The sequence below is a fragment of the Elephantulus edwardii genome, unplaced genomic scaffold (genome assembly GCF_000299155.1).
Source record: "Elephantulus edwardii isolate Elephantulus edwardi_28Jun2011 unplaced genomic scaffold, EleEdw1.0 scaffold00037, whole genome shotgun sequence".
In the NCBI taxonomy this organism is placed as follows: domain Eukaryota; kingdom Metazoa; phylum Chordata; class Mammalia; order Macroscelidea; family Macroscelididae; genus Elephantulus; species Elephantulus edwardii.
Window position 1 is genome coordinate 12,560,702 of NW_006399787.1, and position 22,744 is coordinate 12,583,445.

The window sequence follows — 22,744 nt, forward strand, 5'->3', positions numbered from 1 at the left end:
ATCACTTGTTCTGTGTCTGAGAGCTAGACAATGAATAAAGATAACAGAAAAGAACTGATGCCTTAGAAATGTGGTGTTGGAGAAGAGTACTGAGTATCTCATGGACTACCAAAAGAACAAACGTAAATCTTGGAGAAAGTACACCCAGAGTACTCCTTGGAAACAAAGGTGACAAAACTTTGTCTCACATACTTTGGACATGTTGTTAAAAGAGGCTATTCTTTGAAGGGAAACATCATGGTTGGAAAGTTGGAGGGTCGCTAAAAGAAGGGAGACCCTCAACCCGATGGTGCAATGGGCTCAAACATGTCAGATATTAAAAGGATGGCACAGGAAAGCACAGAGCTCAGATCTGTTGTTCATAAGGTTCCATGAGTTATATCCCACTCAACGCCACCTAACAACAATCTCAACCTCTATCATATTCTCCTTCGTTGGAGATATCCATGGGCATCTACCACATTTGTCCTTAACTGCTTCTTGTGCCCAGTTGCTCTTTTCATTCCTCAAGGAGGGTTGTTGTTATGTGGCATTGAGTCACCTGCAACTCTTAGTGACTCCACACTCTGAACTCTGACCTAACCTGAGCCAGTCTGTCTCTGACATACTTACCATCATTACCCCAGTTACTGTATCAACCCATCTTATCCAGTCTCTTCCTCTCCTGCACTGTCCCACACCTTTCCAAGCATGATGTCCTTCTCCAAGGACTGATTCCTCCTGGCAGCATGCCCAAAGTGTGTGAGACAGTACATCCAAATCCTTGCCTCCAACGAGCAGCTTGGTTTCACCCTTTCCAGGACAGACCTGTTTGTTTTCTTGGCAGTCCAGGAGATGTTCAATATTCTTCTCCAGCATCACAACTCAAAAGCATCAATCCTTTTTCTCTCATCCTTAGTCATTGTGTAGCTCCCTAACATATAGTAAATATTGTGAAGACCATGGCCTGGAACAGATACACCTTAGTCTCTAGATTGACATCCTTGCTCATCAGCACTCTGGAGAGGTTCCTGACAGATTAGTTTCCCAATGCAATCTGTCTTTTGGTTTCCTCACTGCTAGTGCCAAGAGTGTTGATTGTGGCATTGAACAAGCTGAAATGAACAATTTCAATCTCTTCTCCATCTATCATGGTACTGCCAATTGGGCCAGTGGTGAGAATCTTTATTTGATGTTGAGCTCCAAACTATATTGAAGACCACAGTCCTTAACCTTCTGGAACAAATGTTTCTGGTTCTACTCAAAGAGGATAGATGTGTAGATTTAAGACACAAAAATAGGTAGTTTACAACACATTTTTGGTAACAATTCATAACAATGTTAAACTAACATTGAGTTTTACATATTTCTGAGGATCACAGGATAGGACAGGGTTCAGAAAGATCTGTCGTTCAGAGTTACTATGAATCTTACTCAACTCCATACCGCCTAACAACAACAAAGCTGTCCTTTTCCACGGAAAGGCTGGAATTTCAGATATTTTGTCATTCAGATATTATCAGCTCTGGTGCCAGGCCAAACAAACTGATTCGGTAACAACTTTTACTTCTATAAATAAGTGGTTGGCATGCAGAGATGCTTCCGAGAGGGCAGGTTCTGGGTGTCACCCACACAGAAGGAGACGACTTCCTTTCACGTGGGAGGAGTCAAAGAGCACTGACCTCTGGTCTGAAGTGCCCAGAAACCTCGAGGCCTTCTGTGCCAACAGCTTCTCTCTTTGCAGAGAGCTTCTGATCCCATCACACCAACCTAGCCAGCTCCCCAGTGTTCTCCCGGAACTCAGTGTACGACCTCCGAGAGGCGATTGGAAGGCGACAGCGTGCGTCCGGATGGCGGCGACTGTGGTGGTGGAGCCCGCGGGCCTCTGCTGCTGGGACGAGCCGGTGCGCATCGTGGTGCGCGGCCTGGCCTCAGAGCAGCCGGTCACACTGCGCGCGTCCCTGCGCGACGAGAAGGGCGCGCTCTTCCGGGCCCACGCGCGCTACTGCGCGGACCGCGGAGGCGAGCTCGACCTGACGCGCACGCCCGCGCTGGGTGGCAGCTTCGCGGGGCTCGAGCCCATGGGGCTCATCTGGGCCCTGGAGCCCGAAAAGCCCTTTTGGCGATTTTTAAAGCGAGACGTGCAGACGCCCTATGAGGTGGAGCTGGAGGTGCTGGAGGGCCATGACCCGGAGCCACAGCGGGCCCTGGGCCGCGCGGTGTTGGAGCGTCACTTCTTACCTCCGGGCGTGCGGAGGAAGCCGGTGCGCGCGGGCCGGGTGCGCGCCACGCTCTTCCTGCCGCCAGGTGAGCAGGGGCAGCGTGGCGTGGGTGGAGGGAGCAGGAGTCCTGTGGACTGAGGCGCTCCTACTTTGCATTCCTGAAGGGCAAGGATTGGAAACTACTAGCTGCTTTGCAGGAGACTAGATGTGTCAACTGGCCTCAATGCCCCTGAGTCTCCATGGGACAGTTACATCTGCGCTGCCTTGTAGAGTCTCTGAGTCGGAATCAATTCTATGGCAGTGGAATTGGCTAGGTCCCACAAATCATGGTTCAGACTTCATTGTCTTCCACACCTGTAACTATCTTTAGGTATATTGCTTTTTTTTTCCTCCTCTCTTAACCAGCCTTTTTTTCTCCTCATAACATTTGAAATAGAAGTACACAAAAACAAGAGTTGATGCAGCACTACATAAAACTTTACCTTAGATTTTAATTCTATATCAGGGGTCATTTAATATGAAGAAGTAGCACTAAATCATGAAATTCCACTTTCTACAATGCATTTCAGCAGAATGAACTACATTAATGCCAGAAGTTCAAGCAGGATTTAGAAGAGGCTGTGCCACCAGGGATATCATTGCTGATGTCAGACGGATCCTGGCTGAAAGCAGAGAATACCAGAAGAATGTCTGTTTGTACTTTATTGACTATGCAAAGGCATTTGACTGTGTGGATCATAACAAGTTATGGCTAACATGGAGAAAATGGGAATTCCAAAGCACTTAATTGTGCTCATGTGAAACTTAGACCAGGAAGCTGTTGTGAGAACAGAGCAAAGGAACACACTATGTGGTTTAAAATTGGGAAGGGAGTGTGTCAGTCAGAGTTGTATTTTCTCTCCATACTGTCCAATCTGTATGCTGAGCAAACTACTCGAGTAGCTGCACTCTATAAAGTAGAATGTGGCATCAGGATCCAAGGGAGACTCATCAATAACCTGCATTATGCAGATGACACAGCTTTGTTGCTGAAAGTGAGGAGAACTTAAAGCACTTGTTGCAGAAAAATCAAAGAATACAGCCTTCAGTATAGATTACCTCTCAATGTCAAAACAAAGATTCTTACTGGACCAATAGGCAACACAGTGATAGATGAAGAAAAGATTAAAACTCTCAACAACTGCATTTTGCTTGGATCCACAATTAACACCCTTGGTCCCAGGAGTCAGGAAATCAGGAGACATATTGTACTAGGGAAGTCTGCAGATAGGGACCTCTCCAAATTATTGATGATGATGATGATGATGTCAGTTTGAGAGCTAAGGTGCGTCTGATTCAGGCCATGGTCTTTCCGATCACTTGCTATGCATTTGAGAGCTGGACAATGAATAAGAATGACAGAAAGGAATTGATGCCTTGGAGCTGTGATGTTGGAGGAGAGAGCTGAACATCCCATGGATGCCAACAGAACAAACACACACATTTTGGAGAGAGTGTAGCCATGGTGCTGTTTGGAGGCTTCGCCTCACATACTTCAGGCATGTTGCTAGGAGAGGGACATGATGCTTGGAAAAGTAGAGAGTTGGAGAAGGAGAGGAAGACCCTTGACCAGGTGGATTGACGTAGTGAGTGCCACAAATGGGCTTTACTGTGTAAGAAAGTTTGAGGATAGCACAGGAGAGAACAGGGCTAGGACCTGTTCATAAGGTTGCTATGGGTGGAGTCTATCAACAAGGACAATATAGTAATTAACAAGAAATGTTAATACCCACCTTTACAACAGTTAATGAGTCTTAGAACCTTTGTAGCTAAATTATCAGTCATTTGGAGGTTAAATCACTAGTAAGAAGATCTTTTGTGTTAGCTTTTCCTTCCCTCAGAGAGCTCATATTACTTTTCAGCAGTCACTGAGTTACTATTCTCTTTCCTTTGATTCACCAAACCCATAGCCCTTGAGAAACCTTTAAGGATAGAGTAGAACTGTCCCAAAGAGTTTCCAAGGCTGTAAATATTTTCAAAAGCAAAGTGCCTCCTTTTTGTCTGGAGGAAGTACACAAAGCTCATTTATCTCCCAAGACGACTTGTGTGGATTCAAACCAGCCACCTGTAGGTTAGCAGCAGAGATTCCTGTGGGCTGCATCACCAGTAGTCCCCAATGGCTAGTGGATTACAATTGCCGGCTTTGATTGGCAGTCCAATTCTTTACCAGTGGCGTCTTCACGGCTCCACTTTGATTCACAGGAACTCACACAATAATTTTAAAAGGTTTCTTACAGAAATTCTTCAAGTTGTATGATGCCTTTGTTTTATAATACTGCCTCTTCTAGGACCTGGACCTTTCCCAGGAATCATTGACATCTTTGGTGTAGGAGGCGGCCTGTTTGAATACCGAGCCAGCCTTCTAGCTGGCCATGGCTTTGCTACCTTGGCGCTAGCGTATTACGATTATGAAGATCTCCCCAAGACATATGACACAGTACACGTGGGATACTTTGAAGAAGCCCTGAACTTCATGCTTCAGCATCCTCAGGTTCTCCAAATGTTTGTTGTCCTCCCCCACTCCCCTTTAATCAGTCTTTCTGAAACCGTCTCCAGAGAGGGTGTGGCTTGACACACACCTGCACCAGGTACAATGCTCTCCTTGCCCAGAAGAGATTCTTGGGGAGACTTCCTTGGCTTTTAGAGCTTCTTATTTCCACTTTCTCTATCAAATGGTTTTAATAATGTAGAGTTAATCATCAAATCCATGTGAGAGTATTTCAACTCCTTTTGTAACGCAAATGAAGCTAATGTATCTTTGGATGCTTGTGTCTCATTTTTCGTTTTCTGATATTAGTTCATGGTTTTCTTATCAGCAGTTGATCAAAGTGGCTAAGAAGTACTCATTTGAACTTTGAAGTGTGACTCTGTTTCTGTGAAGTTAATAATTTCCCAGTATGGTTAGATGGGATCTGGTGGATTATTTATTCCCTTCTAGGAACAGAACTTGGTTCCACACAGTATTGGATACTCATCCACTTAACGACCTGAACCACGCCTACCTGAATAAGGCAACCCTTAACATCCCAAATTTGACAGATTTCTAACACAGCATTCTCTAGTGATTATCTGGAATGTTTCAAACCAGTTCCCAATTTTGCCATGGTATTTAAGATTTATTTGCCAATTGTTCACCCCGATGATCTTTATGTGAGATAAATCCTGTCAGCTGAGGTTAATTATCTTGGAGCCAATTCACAAATTTAGTAGCACTGATAATTTTGTTGTTGTTGTTAGGTGCCGTCGAGTCGAGGATGACACATAGTGACCCTATGAACAACAGATCTGAACCCTGTTGTATCCTGCACCATCCTCACACTTTCTGACACACAAGAGCCCAAAGCAGTAGTCTCTTTGTCAGTCCACCTGGTTGAGGGTCCTCCTCTCCTCTGCCAACACTTGTAAGACAAAAAAAAAAAATTTGTATAGGTTCTTGATACTTCTCCCTTTTTTTCTTGCAGGTGAAGGGCCCAGGCATTGGGCTTCTGGGCATCTCTCTAGAGGCTAATATTTGCCTTTTCATGGCCTCGTTCTTGAAGAATGTCTCAGCCACAGTTTCTATCAATGGATCTTTATTTTGTATGAACTCAACTATACAGTACAAAGAGACAGTCATCCCACCATTGGGCCATGACCTGAGAAGAATCAAGGTCACTTTCTCAGGCATCCTGGATATTGTGGACATTCGGAATACTATCATAGGAGGGTGTGAGCACCCCAGCATGCTTCCAATAGAGAAGGCCCAGGGGCCCATCCTCTTCATTGTTGGTCAGGATGATCATAACTGGAGGAGTGAGAGTTTTGCCCAGTTAGCCACTGAACGGTTACAGACCCATGGAAAGGAGAAACCCCAGATCATATCTTACCCTGGGACTGGCCATTACATTGAGCCTCCTTACTTCCCCATGTGCCCAGCTTCCTTGCACAGATTATTGGACAAACCTGTGCTCTGGGGTGGGGAGGCCAGGGCACATGGCAAAGCCCAGGTGGATGCTTGGAAACAAATTCTAACCTTCTTCTACCAACACCTTGGAGCTTCTCCTAGATTATAATGCATTGCTTTGTTGTTGGTATGAGAGAGTCAAAATTAGATCGTAGTGTTCAATAACGATATGTGAATCACTTCTCCCTGGACAACATTAAATTCACATTAATTATGTATCCATGGAAACTTTCTGAGTTTTAATTTTTCATTCATTTTACTATGTAACACAAAAATTCAATCAAAGATATGTAACGTAAGAATAGGCAATTCAACTTTTGTCACTCTTGTTTTTCTAGATATTTTTCTTAACACCTTGTATCAGATGTAAGCATTAAAGCTAAGCAAACCTTCGGTTACCGCCTATATGACTGAGAGAGAATGGCCACCCATTGCTTTCTATTCACTGCTAAGTTTCTGGGTGCTTGTTGTGTATATTATCTAGTTAGAACCGACTCATGACTGACCCTCAGTGTGTTTTCATGTGATAAAAATTGCACGGGAGGTGACTGCTTATTCATCTTACCTGGAGGAGCTAATGGATTTGAACCAACTGACTTTGGGTTAGTAGTGTAATTCCCTAACCTCTAGGCCACTGGAGCTCCCTCAACTAGTGGTAGCAGGGTAGAATTTTCTTTGTTCATTAGTGCATGGAGGGGTGTTGATATAAGGATGCTCAAACCTACCTTTTTATCATGGAAAACAGAAAAAAAACACCCAAAAACAAAAAGCCTTTGAGAGGAGGAGGAAATAAAGACCAACTTTTGCTGGAATAGTTAAGCTCAACTTTGCTCTAAGGGTAAGTGACTGTGATGAATTTTCCCTTTTAATTTTAGCCCGAAGATCAACCCACTCACCTCAGCTGTCAAGTTGCCAGCTCTTACCCACCTGCCACTGGGTTCTAAAGGCTCTAAATCTTGGTGGGAAGAGACTGCCCATCTTTCATCAGAGCAGCTGGTGGATTCTAACTGCTGACCTGGTTAGCAGGGCTCCTTAGGTCTATGAATCTCAATTCAAACTCATTGCTGCAGTCAGAAGCACCTCATAGTTGGGTTGTCAGAGGCTGTAAATGGCACAGGAAGGGATTGCCCATCTTTCTCCTGAGGAGCTGTGGGTGGGATCAGACAGCTCAAGAGGTGCCCCCTTTGGGTTGGCAGTGCTGAACTCTGCTACCACGGCTCCTTTGCCTTAACGGTATAGAGAAAATGGTCTAACACATGTGGAGGCCATGTATTTCCTAGATTCTTTGACATCAGGGCTAAACACTGTTATTTATGAGGATTCAACTTTACTGAGAGGTTAAACTAGAGAGAATAAAGAGTTACGGAGGAGTGCCTGCTTCAGCAGCGCATATACTAAACCCAGAATGATACAGAGAAGATTATTAGCGTGGCCCCTGTGCAAGGATGACATGCAAATTCGTGAAGCTTTCCATAGTTTTCTAACAGCATATTGAATGGTAAGAAAAGTGGAAAACATTTATATTTGAAAATTAAAGACCATTATTATTACCAAAAAAGCGTTATGGAGGAAAAAAATTGAAAATAAGGGTAAATGTTATTTTTCTTTTTATAATTTTTTGTGATTTTAATGAAAGTTTACAGAATATTTGAATTTCCATTCATTCATTGTTGCACATTTTCCTCCCTACCCCCGCATCCCCAGTTCACTTTTCTCTTTAAAAAAGTCATTGTTGCACAATTTCCTCCCTCCCCCTTAGCCTAGTCCACTTTGCTATGCATCTCTTATTTTGGACTGTTGTCATGCAAATAATGCCTAATCATATATTCTTTTTAAATAATTCTTTCCCTCATCTATTCCAATGCAGTGTTCATTATTTACCTTCTCTTTTCTTAGTTTCTCCCCAACCCTCAATGTCAGTCCAGTTTTATAACAGTGGTATCTATGCAGTATTTGTCCTTTTGTGACAGATATTTCACTCAACATAATGTCCTCTAGGGTTACCCATTTTGTATATTTTGTGAGTTCCTTGTTTTTCAGTACTGCATAGTATTCTATTGTGTGAATACACCACAGCTTCTCTATCCATTCATTTGTTGATGGGCATTTGGGTTGCTTCTATCTCTGATGTTGTGAACAATGCAGCAGAAAACATGGGTGTGCATTATAACTGTCTGGGTGGCAGTTCTGGGTTCTTTAGGGTATATTCCCAGTAGTGGAATTGCTGGGTCAAATGATATTTCTATTTCCAACTTTTTGAGAAAGTGCCTTACTGCCTTCCATAGTGGTTGCACCATTTTACACTACCACCAACAGTGAATAAAGATTCCAATTTCTCCACAACCTTGCCAGCATTTGTTGTTAGCTGCTGTATTAAACTTTGCTATTGTTACTGGGATGAGATGTTATCTCATAGTTGTTTTGTAAATGTTATGTTTCTCATAGTCCATGGACAAAGCTTTTGCAGTCTTTCAATGAGCATTTCCCACATCCCTGTACATTCAATCACAGAGCCTCAGGATCATGCTCTGGGCCTCCAGTGAGGCCATCAAGAATGGATGTTGTACATCCCACTTCTGGAGATCATTGGACAAGATTTTCACTGAGGGAGAACTACAGATAAGGGTCTTTGTTTTTCTCAAGGTTAGTGGAGTTATTTTAAAAAATATATATATATTATATATTTTTACACACACACACACACACACACACATCTTCCAAAGGTATATTGAGGCCATAAGGGAAAAGAGAATTTTTTTCTCCTTGTCTTCATTGTGTATAAGACAGTCTATGCCCCAGCAAAGGCTTTATATTTCATCCTATTGCTCATCTATGCTAATTCCTTTTGGTTCATTATTCTACTTCTGTTCATTGCACCATCCATCTCTCTATATAAGAGAAAATTTTGTCCTCTGAGCCCCTCAGGTTGTCCTGCTTGGGTAACACAAGTGGTTAAACACTCAGCTACTAACAGAAATTTTGGCTGTTCAAGACCACCCAGAGACACCAAAGAAGGAAGACCTGGAGATCGGCTTCTGAAAGGCCACAGCTATGCATATTCCCCGTGGAGCTCAATTTACCCTGAAGCGCAGGGGCTTCCAAGTGTTGGCGCTCAGTTGCAACTGTTTTCTTCCTTTGTTTTAAGGGGTTGGGTGCCAAATACGAGAAATCACTAAACCATTTCTGTGAGCTTTAGCAGCTGTGACTGCTTTCTAGGCCTTGAGTAACTTCTTAGACAAAGAAACACCTCCCTCAGCCTTCCTGGGTTGAGGCTATGGGTGTTTTAGGCTTCCTGTTACATGTACTTAAGAATACTGTTGTACTGCAATCCCAGAGGAACATGGTTCGAATCCACCAGACGCTCTGCCGGAGAAGGAGGCGCAATATCCTCCTGTACCAGTCAGATCTGATTTGACGGTATACACGTACACAAAATAAAAATAAAAAAAAAAGAAAAGAATACTGTTGTTGTTCTTAGTTGCTATCGAGTCAAGAGTGACTCAGAGACCCTATGAACAGCCATCCTGAACCCTGCACTATCCTGTGCCTCCTCTTCATCTCTGACACACTAGATCCAGTACAAAGTCACATCTCGTTTGAGGTCTTCCTCTTTTCCCCTGACTCTACAGTTTCCCAAGCTTGATATCCCTTTCCAAGAAAGAGCCTCACCTAGCTACATGTCCACAGTATGAAAGACAAAGCTTCACCTTCTTTGCTTCCAAAATGCACTCTAGCTACACTTTTGTAGCTACGTATGTTTCTTCTTTTGACAGTCCAGGGGATATTCAGTACTCTTCTATAACACCACAACTCACAGGCATCAATTCTTCTGTCATCTTGATTCATTGTCCAGCTTTCTAATGCATAGCAGGTGATTGAGAAGACTTTGGCCTGAATCTGGGGCACCTTAGTCTTTAAACTGAAATCATTGCTCTTAACCATTCTGGAGAGATCCCTGACAGCAGATTTGCCCAAGGAATTACATCTCCTGATTTCCAATATTATTGGGTAGCCCCCCCCCCAAAAAAAATGGAGAGAGAGAAGGTAAAGTGTTTAACTGAGAGAAGCTGAGTTCTCCAGGACCTGGCCTGGTTCCTCTTTTTACAGTCTATCTAAGCAGCTTCATGCATTCTTATGACTTTTAATGCAGTCTATGTGTCGGAGAGGATAGGGTTCAGATCTGTTCATAGGGTTGCTCTGAGTTGACAGCACCCAACAACAGCAATAACAACATGTGTTGACAGTCCCAAATTTATATTTCTTGCCTAAAAATTCCTTCTGAACTCTAGAGCAGTATGTATAAGTATCTTCTGCTAGCTCCATTTATTTGTTACAGAAAAGTCCAAAACTGGGCTCTTTATATCTGTTTTTCCTCTTTCTTCCAAATGCAACTGAAAGCTGCTCCAAAATACATACAGAGATAAATAAGCCCATCTCCCTTTCCTCCTTGCTATCTGCTTGGAACTGACTCATAACTGATGGAGGCTGTAACTTGCATGAGAGGAGACTGACAGTTTTTCTCCTAAGGAACTGCTGGTGGGTCCAAACCACCAGAGAAGTGAAAGCAGAGAAGCTCACTACGGACTATGCTATCAGAGCTCCTCAGTAAATAATATCACCGAAAACCCAATTGTTCAAACCCAAAATTCTTGATTTCTTTCTCAATTTCTATGTCTATTCCATCTACGAGTCCTAGAGTTTCTATCTCAATGCTATAACTCCTGTGTTTCAAGGATCTTTCCAAAGTACTACGAAGTGGTGATGCCAGTTTGAAGACTCAGGTGCATCTGATTCAGGCTTGAGCTTTTAAATCATTTGCTGTGCATCTGACACAGACTCAACTCCTAGCCATCAAATTGGAATCAACTAGTAGATGATTCTCCAGCAGGTTTTCAGAGGCTCTGAATCACACAGGAGGACTACAGCTTTCTCTTGCACAGCAGCAGGTAGATCTGAATTACCTGCTGTTGGGATGGCAGTGTGGCTCCTTATCTATTAGGTCACCAGAACTCTCTGTGCCTGACACAGTCATGGTATGTTCAATTCCTTCATGCATGTCAGAGTTGGACAGTGAATAAGGAAGACCAAAGAAGACTTGATGTCTTTGAATTATGGTGCTGGAATGGACTAAATAACCCATGGACTGCCAAAAGAACAAACCTGTCTTGGAGGAATGGCAACTAGGCGTTCCTTAGATTCAAAGATGGTGAAATTTCATCTCACACACTGTGGGCATGTTGTCAGGAGAGGCCATAGTTGGAAAAATAAGAGGGCCAGCAAAAGAAAACAAGCCCCTCAGTGAGATGGGCTGACACAGCAATTACAGCAATAATCTGCATAAAATGTTGCACAGTAAGGCAAACAGTCTCCCTACCTGGAGGTCATGATCCCTGACATTACCCCCGATGGTTGATGCCTCTTCTTTTTCGGTCATGTCTTAGATCTCTTAGCTGGCTTATTGCTTATTGCAGCTTGACATTTGCCTGAGGGTCTGTGAAACTGAAGAAAAAGGTTAGCAGCTTTGTGACATAGACATTGCTGAAGAGTTTACTTAATGGGGTGGTTGGTTGAGTGGCCACAGGTTAGACTTGAGTTTCCAGGCCCTGAGAAAGAGGTCAGGGCTTTTATAGCTGTGACAATGAAAAATGGCTTGGTGACAGAGCTCCAGACCTCTAAGGCCACCCCAGCAGGGTGGCGTAGCAAGAGTAAGAACATAGCTTTATTTGGCTCCACAAAAGTCGGTTTCCCTATAAATATTATAGAAATGGGATGTAGCCATCAATACATAAAAGGCAATTTGTTATATCCCAGTCCATGTGGACTGACGGCAACCCCATGCATGTCAGTAGTGCTGTGCTCCCTGGAGTTTTCAATGGCTGGTTGTTTACAATAGCTCACCAGACCTTTCTTCCAAAGTACATTCAGAAGACAAAAGCCTTCAGCCTTTTGGTTAGCAGACAAGAAGAGCCTTGTTTCATGAAGAGACTTCTTTAACATCTGTTGTTAATTGCCTTCGAGTGGAGCATGACTCATAGCGACCCTATGAACAAAAAGCCAGAAGCCCCTCTACAACTATCGACATTTATCAGTCTAAGCTGTGCTAACTAAATGTGAAAGAACTTTGCTAGTTTATAGTGCTCAATAGAAGTATCTAGTTTTTTCTTTATTAAGGAGAAGCATTTTATATTTTTGTCTTTATCTACTCTCATTTTCTCACTGGATAAAAGACTATTAGTAGCAATCGGTGACTCAGGTGCCTATTTTTGTCTCAAAAAGTTTGAGGACAAGAGCTCTTTCTTACATAGACTCTTTTAATTGCCTTAGAGAACTGTTGTAAGGATTGAATTCTTAACACATAATGAGTGCCCTGGAATCATCATTTGCTTCCTCTACCACTCTTCCTTTGTGGATGAAAACCTTTGTCAGTTCTGCATGTTGCTTTGACACAGGGTTTCTGAAAGGCAAAAGGAATGTCTTTTTTTTCTCACCATTCATTTGTTTTGTAAAATAAATATTATGCAACCATCCATTGAAAGAGAACAAATGGCACCATTAATCCTTACTATGAACTTTACGTGACTTCAATATTGTTATGTTTAATCTGCATTTGTTCATTTGCCATCACTGTTGTTGTGTTGTACAACAAAATTAAACTGTCTTAAAAAAAAAGAAATATTATTTGGTGGAGATACTTGTTTAACAGAAATCTTTTTTATTAGTACATGTGCATGTTTCAATACAAGACCCGAAAGAATATACATCAAAATCATCACAAGGGCTAGTTTTGGGAAGGACAGTGCTGGTGGTGGCAGTGATCAAAGCAATGGAGGTGAGAGCAGCTTTATATGCCACGCTCGAATGTTTAATCTCTGTAATAATTATTCTTATGTTTCCCCTTTTTATTCCCGATATTATTATTTGCGTAAAAGATACTTGTAATAATAATATTCTTAAAAAAAGGAATTAAAAACCTGAAAGTGTTATAATAAATTCAAGTAAATAAATACTAACGGATGTTCTTAGCACCTATTAGAGTCTCTTCCACCAAACTTTCAGTAATGAATTACTCTTTACCACCTAAATGTTTGTGGAAGAAAGTCTGCAGTTGATTCCACGCATCTACCTGGGCCATGGCATGAGCCCTGGGCTCCCCTCCCCAGATGACAGGACTGCCTACCAATGTGTGCATGGAGGCCCGGCACATGGGGAAGTAAGGAGGCTCAATATAGTGCCCAGTCTCTGGGTAACAAATGATCTGGGGCTTTTCCTTGCCATGGGCTTGTAAGCGTTTTGAAGCCTCATTAGCATAGAACTCACTCTTCCAGTTGTGGTCATCCAGACCAACAAGGAACAGGAAGGTACACTCTGCCCTTTCCACAGGAATGAAGCTCTTCTGGTCAGGTCCCTCCAGCGGGCTGTTGAGGGCATCCACAATGTCTACAAGGCCGTCTTTGGTCTTCTTGAGTCTTTTTAGGTTGGTGCCTAAAGGGGGCAGGGTCTCATCTTTGTAGTGCAACACTCCTCCAACATTGGCCACAGAGCCATTGATTATGACGGCAGCTGTGATGCCCTTCAGGAATGAGGCCATGGAGAGACAAAGGTCGCCTCCTTTAGAAATTCCAAGAAGCCCAACTCCTTGACCTTTAACCTGAAGAAGGGGCAGAGGCAAGAGAAAACAAATGAATTTATGAACAATTCAGTATGTTGGCAAGTGTTCAGCCCTTGGAAGGCAGGTAGTCTTAAGTTGGAATCTGGGTTCTCCAAAGTTTACCATCATAGGTAATGGACTTGTCCTCCCTCTCTATCATTCTATCAACTATTTTCCAATTATTTTTGGTAACTAGAACATGAGTGTGGATGACATATCAAATACCCTGAACTCTCCACACTTCCAGTCCTCTTTTACTCTATTTGTCCTCAGCCACCCACTCTCACTGTCATATCCTAAACCACTCCACTCATGGCTGTCAAGTCACAGCCAACTCAGCTGACCTTTGACTGAGTTTCTAAATTTATAAATCACATGGGAGGAGACTATCTTTCTCCCACAAAGCAACTGGTGGATTTGAACTGACAGAGTGGCAGGCCTTTGGGTTAACAGCGTAGCTTCCTACTGATGAGGCCACCAGAGCTTCCTAGTCATCATCAATAATGACACCATCTCTTAAACCTCACCTTCAAATATTCTACTCCGATGGCCATCTTAAATAGTTCCAGTTTAGTAACTCCAGCACTGTGCACTCTAGCAAATGTTCTACCTCTTTGAGATTTTAAGAATTTTCCCACTATCAAGAATTCTCTCATATTTTTACTTCTCTCCTTCTATAGCTTAGATTTTTTATTTTAATTTTATTATTTTTATTATTATTATTACTTTTGTGTGTGTACCATCAAATCGGATCTAACTGGTACAGGAGGAGATTGTCCCTCCTTCTCCAGCAGAGCATCTGGTGGATTTGAACCGTGCACCTCTGGGATTTCAGTGCAGCTTCTTGCCACTAGGCCACCAGAGCTCGCCTATAGCTTAGATTTTAAGCTTTTTTCTTTTAAACATTCCCATGGAAACACTCTGAACTCTTTAATCCATCTCTTCCTCAGGTCATGTCTCTGTGAGGTGTGACCCTGTGAATAGCAGATCTGGACTCTGGCCTATCCTATGCCATCTTCATCATCTCTAACACAGCTGGAAGCTCCAAGGAAGAAGCACCTCTGTCCTTGTCATCATTTACTACTTACATTCTGGGTCTCATTCCCACTGTTTGTTTCAAGGATTTTCCTACTGTGATTTCTCTTCCCATGCCTTCTGCATAGCTTTCTTTTCTTCTAGCTCATTCTCCTCAGTATAGCATACGCTGTGGCACTGTTTTCTTCACCCTGCATATACTCAAGTCCCTGCCCCAATTCTCTACTCCTATCCACAGAAAAAAGCTATCTGTTTTTACTCTCTTCCTCTCTATCCCATTCTCTATTAAGTTTTCAAGGACTACTTTCATCAGTTACTAAATGCCGTTATGTTACAAAAAATAAAAGCATTTGATGGGGTTTTTTTCCTAATGGCTTCCCTTGGCCAGCTTCATGCATCAGCTCCTCCCAAATGTACTAGGAATGAGATGATATTATTATCAACCCAATTTTTCAATGGAACAAAGAGTATAGAGCCAATAATTGGTAAAATAAAAACTAAAATTTAACTCTTCCCTATAGACACCCTGACTTCGGTCCTCTAAAAGTTGAGCTCTGAAATGTAAAAAAAGCAAACGTAATCTTTTGGTTTTAATACCCTGATCCTAGAGTCCTCCATATATTTCGTAGTTCCCAAGGTTTTTGGCTATCCCGTTCTCCCTTTAAAGTTTACTGTAATCCAATGCTTTCACATCTTCAAGACCCAAAACAGTAGAATGTTGCTAAATATAACTATTTAAACTGGGGCCTCTGGAGACAGGATCTTCCTTCCTCTTTCCCTTTAATTCCTCAATCCTAGACTTTTTACCAGTATCTTTGGGCTCACTACTAGCAGCAAGAAGCTGCACTGCAATCCCGAAGGCACGTGGTTTGAGGCCACCATCTGCTCCATGGGAGAAGGATGGGCAGTCTCCTTCCATGTGATTAACTGCTTCTGAAAACCCGCCGGAGGGTCAGCTATGGGTCAGTTCCAACTCAATGGTACATAACAACAACATTAGAATTTTTAATACCATAATACCAGTCATTTGGAAGCAGGAGTGGCATCCACTTCCTAATAGCATGCCTCTGGAAACCCTATGGACTTTGATAAATGCTGATAGTTGTAGAGGGGCTTCAGTCCTTTTGTTCATGGGATCGCTATGAGTAGTGCTCAACTCGAAGGCACTCTTAAGAGACTTGGTGGAAGATCAGTTAGGTTCTAGGCTGGTAATTGAAATTGGCTGGTCAAACAGATCAGTGGCTCTGGAAAAGAGAAAAACCTATCTGCTCCTTTAAAAGTTACAGCCTAGGGAGGTGAGGGGGCCCATTTAGCTTGTGACCTGTGTCTAGTGCTGGCCCATCATGTACAGCTTCTCAGTCACGGCACTTCCAAACTCAGCTCTGTGACGCTGCTCTCGCTATGAGCCAGTGGCGGAGATTGGTGTCGGCGCCTATGGGACGTGTATAAGGCTTGTGATCCCTACAGCGGCCACTTTGTGGCCCTCAAGAGCATAAGAGTCCCCAGTAGGGAAGGTACTGGAGGGGGCCTTCCTGTCAGCACAGTTTGGAAGTGGCCTTACTGAGACTGCTGGAGGCAGTCCAGCTGATGAATGTCTGTGTCACAGCCCGAACTGACTGGGAAACCAAGGTAACTCTGGTGTTTGAACACATGGATCAAGATCTAAGGACCTACCTAGAGAAAGCACCCTCACCAGGCTTGCTAGTGGATACCATCAAAGATCTTATGTGCCTTGATTTCCTCCATGCCGATTGCATCGTTCATTGAGGCCTGAAGCCAGAGAACATTCTGGTGGGACAGTCAAGCTGGCTGACTTTGGCCTGGCCAGAATCTACAGCTACCAAATGGCACTTACATCTGTGGTAGTTACACTTTGGTACCGAGCTCCTGAAGTCCTTCTCCAATCTACATATGCAACTCCTGTGGACATGTGGAGTGTTGGCTGTATCTTTGCAGAGAAATTTCGTTGGAAGCCTCTCTTCTGTGGAAACTCTGAAGCTGACCAGTTAAGCAAGATTTTTTTATCTCATTGGGCTGCCCCCAGAGGAAGACTCGCCCCAAGATGTGTCTCTGCCCAGAACAGCCTTTTCTTCCAGAGGACCACGCCCAAGTGCCTGAGGTGGAGGAGTAGGGAGCACAGCTGCTGCTGGAAATTCTGACTTTTAACCCACATAAGTGAATGTCTGCCTTTCAAGCCCTGCAGCACTCTTACCTACAAAAGGGTGAAGGTGATCAGGAGTGAGCAGAGGAGTAGCTGGAATAGGACCAAGCCAAGGAAGAGAAGCTATCATTTTCCTTCTTTGGATGTTTAAGTGGAGAAACCCTCCTCTCCATTGGTAAGGCAATCTCTACTTTAGCCTCTGCCTTCATGCTGAAGGTTTGGAAACCCCTTTCCCCAACTTTTTACAGAGAATATTTTGCTGCCTTAATGATATCCTTCTCCTGCCTCTCCTTTTGAGGCATATTCTTTCCCCCATCTCCCTACAGCTAGGAGTATGCTGTCTTCCCTTCTGTGACATTGGGTTCCTTTTTCATACAGGGGAAAAAAACAAAACAAAGAAACGTCATCTTTTTTAAAAAAAATTACAGCTTAGGAAACCCTATGAGGCAATTCTATTCTGTTTCACAGGGTCACTAGACAAGAAGAAAATCAACCTTACAGCACCTCACAACAATGCTGCCGAGGGATAGTTTCAGTAGCAGGAAAGATGGTAGTGGATACTTGTGTAGAAACCATCTATGAGAAGCGCCTATAAAAACGTACCATTGCAAAGGGTGGGGAGTGGTTGCCATGCATGACTGAAGCTCCATGAAAACCAAGAGTAATAATGAAGACGAGACCTGATATGGAATTTATAAAGTTTAGAGAACTAACCTCAGGGTGAGTGAGCAGGTAGTTCACAGCCTCTTCAAAGTACTCCAGGTGGAGCGTCTCAATGTTCTTGGGGAGGTCGTCATACTTGTAATAAGCCAGAGCCATCACAGCAAAACCCTTTCCAGCCAGCAGACTAGCTCGGTACTCAGGAAGGCCACCTCCAGCCCCAGAAATGTCCACAATCCCAGGAAAGGGTCCAGGTTCTTGGAAAGACATAAAACATAGATCTGGTCTTCAATGGATCTTGGAATATATCTGGATTCTCTCAATTACTAAGCAAGTACGTGAGGGGACGGTTTAGTATCTGAATCTCCCTTCTTTTTATGAGAAAACAGAAAAAGACCCTTCCCAATCCTGTACCATCTTCACAATGTTTATTGTGTTTGTGCCCATTTGTTACATCCTCTTTGTCAATCTGCCCCGTTGGAGGTCTTCTCTTACACTGACTCTACTAAACATTGGGAAAATTGCTGTCAGAGGTCTCGCCAAAGTGCTGAAAGCTATGTCAGTTTGAAGACTAAGGTGCACCTGACCCAAACCATAATCTTTTCAAATTCTTGCTCTGCAGCTGAAAGTTGGACAATGAATGAGAATTACAGCAGAAGAATCAATGCCTTTGAGTTGCAGTGTTGGAGAAGAGTGCTGAATAGTCCATGGACTGCCGAAAGGACAATAAACCTGTCTTGGAAAAGGTGTGGCCAGGGTGCTCCTTGGAGGGAAAACCAGTGAAACTTGGTCTCATATACTCTGGCTTGTTGTTAGGAGAGGACATCATCCTTGGAAGGATGAAGGGCCAGTGTAAGGGAAGAAGGTGCTGAACAAGACAGATTGTCACAGGGGCTCACGGCAATAGATTTAAGTGTGTTGGAGATGGTGAGGGTGGCACAGGATAGGACAGGGTTCAGATCCATTGTTCATAGAGTCACTATGAGTCACAATCAACTCAAGGGAACCTAACAACAACAACAACACCCAAGCGTGATTGGCTCTGCCTGGTCACACGTCCCTGGTGTGAGTCAAAGACCAACTATCCTTGCTTCTAAAAGCACTCTGGCTGCACTTCTTTCTTCCAAGACAGATGGGCTTGTTCTTCTGGCAGTCTATGGTATATTCAGTATTCTTTGCCAACATCCCAATTCAAAGCCATTGCTTCTTCTTTAGTCTTTCTGATTCCCTGTCCAACTTCCCTATACATTGTCCACCTGGCTGATCTAGATCCTTGGAACTCTGCAACTGCTGTTGTTATATACCGTCAAGTCAGAACCAGCCCACAGCTGACCCTCCGGTGAGTTTTTAGAGGCAGTTAATTGCATTAGAGGAGACTGCCCATTTTCCTGCAGAGCAGCTGGTGGATTCGAACTGAGTACCTTTGGATTGACATCACAACTCCTTACCATTACGTCACCACAGCTCCCTTTTGCAACAGTTGTTACTGTTATGAGCCATCAAGTTGCCTCTGACTCATAGCGACCTTATGTACAACAGTCCTAAACCCTGCTCTATCTCTTGCCAACTTAATTTTCTGACACACCTATCCCCATTACACCAGTGACGGAATCAATCCCTCTCATTGAGGGTCTTCCTCTCCTGTGCTATAGATATAGATAAAATACGGCTTTAGTTTCACTATTTTGAATGCAGTCTGGAAAATCATAGGCCTATAGCATGCCAACACACTGGCAGAGAATTTAAAGTTATTTTTCAGATACTTCCCAAAAGACCAAAGGTGACATCACAATACTTAGAAGCTGAAAGTTCTCAGTTGCAAGCCTCAAAATTAGGTGCTATGTTACTTAATCAGAAAAGGACTTTATTACATCCTATTGGTTTGTTTAACCGATTCCCTGTCTAGTGCAAATGGTTAACATGCTCTACTGCTAACCAAGAGTCTGCAGGTTCGATTTAACTCAGAGACACCATGGAAAATAGGCAGGCATGGCAATCTACTTCTAGAAAATGTCCATAACCCCAGGAAAAGGCTCAAGTTCTTGGGAGGAAACAAAACACAAAACTAAAATGTTCTTGGGGAATTCTGTAGTGGCATCAAAAGCCATTTTGTTTCCTACTTGATAATGTCAAAGTTTCAATACAATCAGAAATGTTGAAAGGTTTCAAGTATGCAAAGCCTGGCTTAATCTAAATCTACATTCCTGGCCTACTTCTGGAGCCTCAGTGCTGCAGATAATTATAGAAAGCACATACTACTGTTGTCATGGGAAATTATTTACTGATAACAGTTGACCATTACTTACTCTCTCTAAAAACAACATTTGACCATGTCAAAGGCTAGTGAGGATACAGAGCAAATCAGATCTCTATATAATGTTGCTGAGAATATAAAATGATACAACCACTTCAGCAGGCCATACCAGGCCACACCACTGAGAAGCAATAAGAATCGATACATGGGACAGCACTATGCATCTGCTTTTGAGTTAAGCAAAGTGGAAGAGGTGGGTGAAAAAAAAAGCTTTATGTTGTTGTTGTTGTTGTTATATGGCATCAACTACTCATAGCTCTGAACCCTGCCTTCTGTTGAGCCAGTCTCACTCTCTCTGATACATCTGCCCCCATTGTCACAGTCAGTGGGAAAATCCATTTCACCCAGCTTAGTTTCCTCTCCTGCACTGATCTTCCACCCTTCCAGCCATGATATCCTTCTCCAAGGACTGCTCCCTCCTGGAAACATGCCCAAAGTATGCGAGATGGAGGTTCAAAGTCCCTGCCTCCAAAGTCTCGGGTCACTTTCACCAAATCAAGCTTTTAAAAGAAAGCATACTTGCTACTTTTTAAAGAAAAATAATAATCCTTGCCTCCAAGGAGCAACCTGGTTTTCCTCCTCTCCAGGACAGATGTATTTGTTCTCTTGGCAGTTTAGGGTATGTTCCACACTCTTTTCCAGAACCACAATTCAAAGGCATTGACTTTTTCTTCTGTCTTACTCACTGTCCAGCTCTCAGATGCATGCCAAGTAGTTAGTAGATACAGCACTGGAGGCTTTGCCCTTATACTGGGAAACACAAAGGAAGAGAAACAGTTGCAAACAGCCGTAATAATTGGAACAGAACTTCCTCCAGAATGGAAAGAGAAAAGCTTCTTGAACCAGCACCTTGAACTTGGGTCACAGAATCATACTCCATTCAACAGCACCTAACACCACCACCAACAACAATCACAAACTGTGAGAGAATAAAATTGTTTGCTAAAGCTACTCACTTGCATATCTGTTATAACAATACTAGACAACTAGGCCACTCTGTTGGTTGAAAAGGAGCAGAATTTCAATATATAATTATGCTAGCTCCTTTCTCAATTAAAGGCAAGTTTTTGGGTGAGAGAAAAAGAAACTTTCCTAGACTCTAACGTAAAGTATTTAGATCTGATTTAAGCCATAGTCTTTTAAATTACTTTGGATGCATCTTAAAGTAGGAAAAGGAGTAAAATGAGAGAAGATCTGATACCCTTAAACTGAAAAGAGTATTGAATACACAATGGACTGTCAAGAGAACAAACTAAAGTGCCATAATGAATGAATGGAAATCCAAAGTCTCTGTAAATTTTCATGAAAATTAATAATAATAATAATAATAAAAAAAAAGAAATGGTGAGAGAGGAAAAAAAAGAACAAATTAATCTGACTGCACGGCTTCAATCTGTTTATCCAGTTGCTATGAGTCCTACTTAACAGCATTTAACAAGAATACTTGTTCTCTGATCATCCAGGGGAAAATAAGAGTTTTTAAAAAAACAACCCAACAAACCCATCAAAAACTCAAGAAAACATGTATCCGAAAAGGAGCTATGGACCATATGGCTCACAGCCTCAATTATCCTACGGAACAGAAAAGTTAGATGGAACCCAGCCACCACCATCACTGCTCTGACTGGAGTCATAATGAAAAGTACTTGACAGACAGGGAGAAAAGGGTAGAACAAAATGCAAATTAAAAAAAAGCAACACCCAACTCCGCAGTCAGATGTATTAGTCTGATTGAGACTGATGGAACTCTCTTAGATACCCTTTGTTGAACTGAAACTGTTACTGAACGCAAGGGGTTCTTTCTGTAATCAGTTGCCAAAAAGACAGATTGCAATATCCATAAGCACCTTTTTACAAATCTGGGAGGATAGTGAGAGTCCCCACAAAAAAATGCTTCCTCATCTGCAAGTGGTCATTACATTTTTATACTTGGTTTAGACTTTTTTTAGTTAAAGAATTTCTCTATTTAAAAGGAACAGTTACTGGGTGGGATAGGCAGCAGCTGCAGCAAAAGAGATGGAATGATGTCTCTCACCATTTCATTGGTACAGCCTACCAAGAGGCCAGAAGGCAGAACTTACACAGACTATGCATCAGTGAACGAATGCATGGAAGGTGTTTTTAAAATGTATGAAGAACATCTGAAGAGAATGAATCCCAACAGTCCTTCACTCACATATGCTATCAGTCAATTGTTTGATTTTATTGATGATCTGGCAGACCTCTGCTGTCTTGTTTACCAAGTCAATACCCAGACATACCAACCTTTCAACAAAGACTGAAACAAGGAGATCTATGTGCTCCTTCGTCGGCAGGCCCAACAGGCTGGGAAATAGTTGAATTGGAAGCCTTAGGGAATGGGGGTGGACTTGGAACACAGGTGTGTACAGTGTGCTGTAGTGGGAGTTTTGTATTATAGTACTGTTTCCATTTTGTTACACTCTAGCCAGGATTGAATGTATTAGATGAAATGTGAGATTTGTTCAATCTGAAACCCCTGTTGCCCTTTTTCCCTTTTCTTTCCCCCCCTACTTTCTTAAACATTTTTATGGTGACTTAAAAGGAAGTTGTTCTCTGTCAGTTAATGATGCCAATCCCTCAAGATGTTCATACCTACTTTATAACACTGTATTAAAAGGTGCATTGCCATGGGAAAGTCTGCTGTTAGGGACCTCTCTAAAGTACTCAAGAGCAATGGTGTCTCTCTAGAGACTAAGGTGTGTCTCATACAGGCCATGGTCTT

The 22,744-nt window shown here is 42.7% G+C and overlaps 2 protein-coding genes and 1 pseudogene across 2 annotated transcripts in view; 2 read left to right on the forward strand and 1 right to left on the reverse strand.

Moving 5' to 3' along the window:
* Nucleotides 1-1,829: 1,829 nt before the first annotated feature.
* Nucleotides 1,830-6,292, forward strand: ACOT4 (acyl-CoA thioesterase 4). Its single transcript, XM_006884697.1, has 3 exons — nucleotides 1,830-2,286; nucleotides 4,529-4,731; nucleotides 5,702-6,292. Exons 1-3 carry the CDS (start codon nucleotides 1,830-1,832, stop codon nucleotides 6,290-6,292), a joined length of 1,251 nt encoding a protein of 416 aa, XP_006884759.1.
* Nucleotides 6,293-13,246: 6,954 nt separating this feature from the next.
* The window catches only part of ACOT1 (acyl-CoA thioesterase 1), a 15,092-nt gene continuing 5,594 nt past the window's right edge, over nucleotides 13,247-22,744 (reverse strand). The window contains exons 2-3 of the mRNA XM_006884698.1: nucleotides 17,742-17,944; nucleotides 13,247-13,831 (exon numbers count right to left, since the gene is read on the reverse strand). Of these exons, the coding sequence (XP_006884760.1) occupies nucleotides 13,247-13,831; nucleotides 17,742-17,944 (788 nt within the window). The remainder of the gene's footprint in view (nucleotides 13,832-17,741; nucleotides 17,945-22,744) is intronic.
* LOC102854093 lies at nucleotides 22,026-22,337 on the forward strand (annotated as a pseudogene).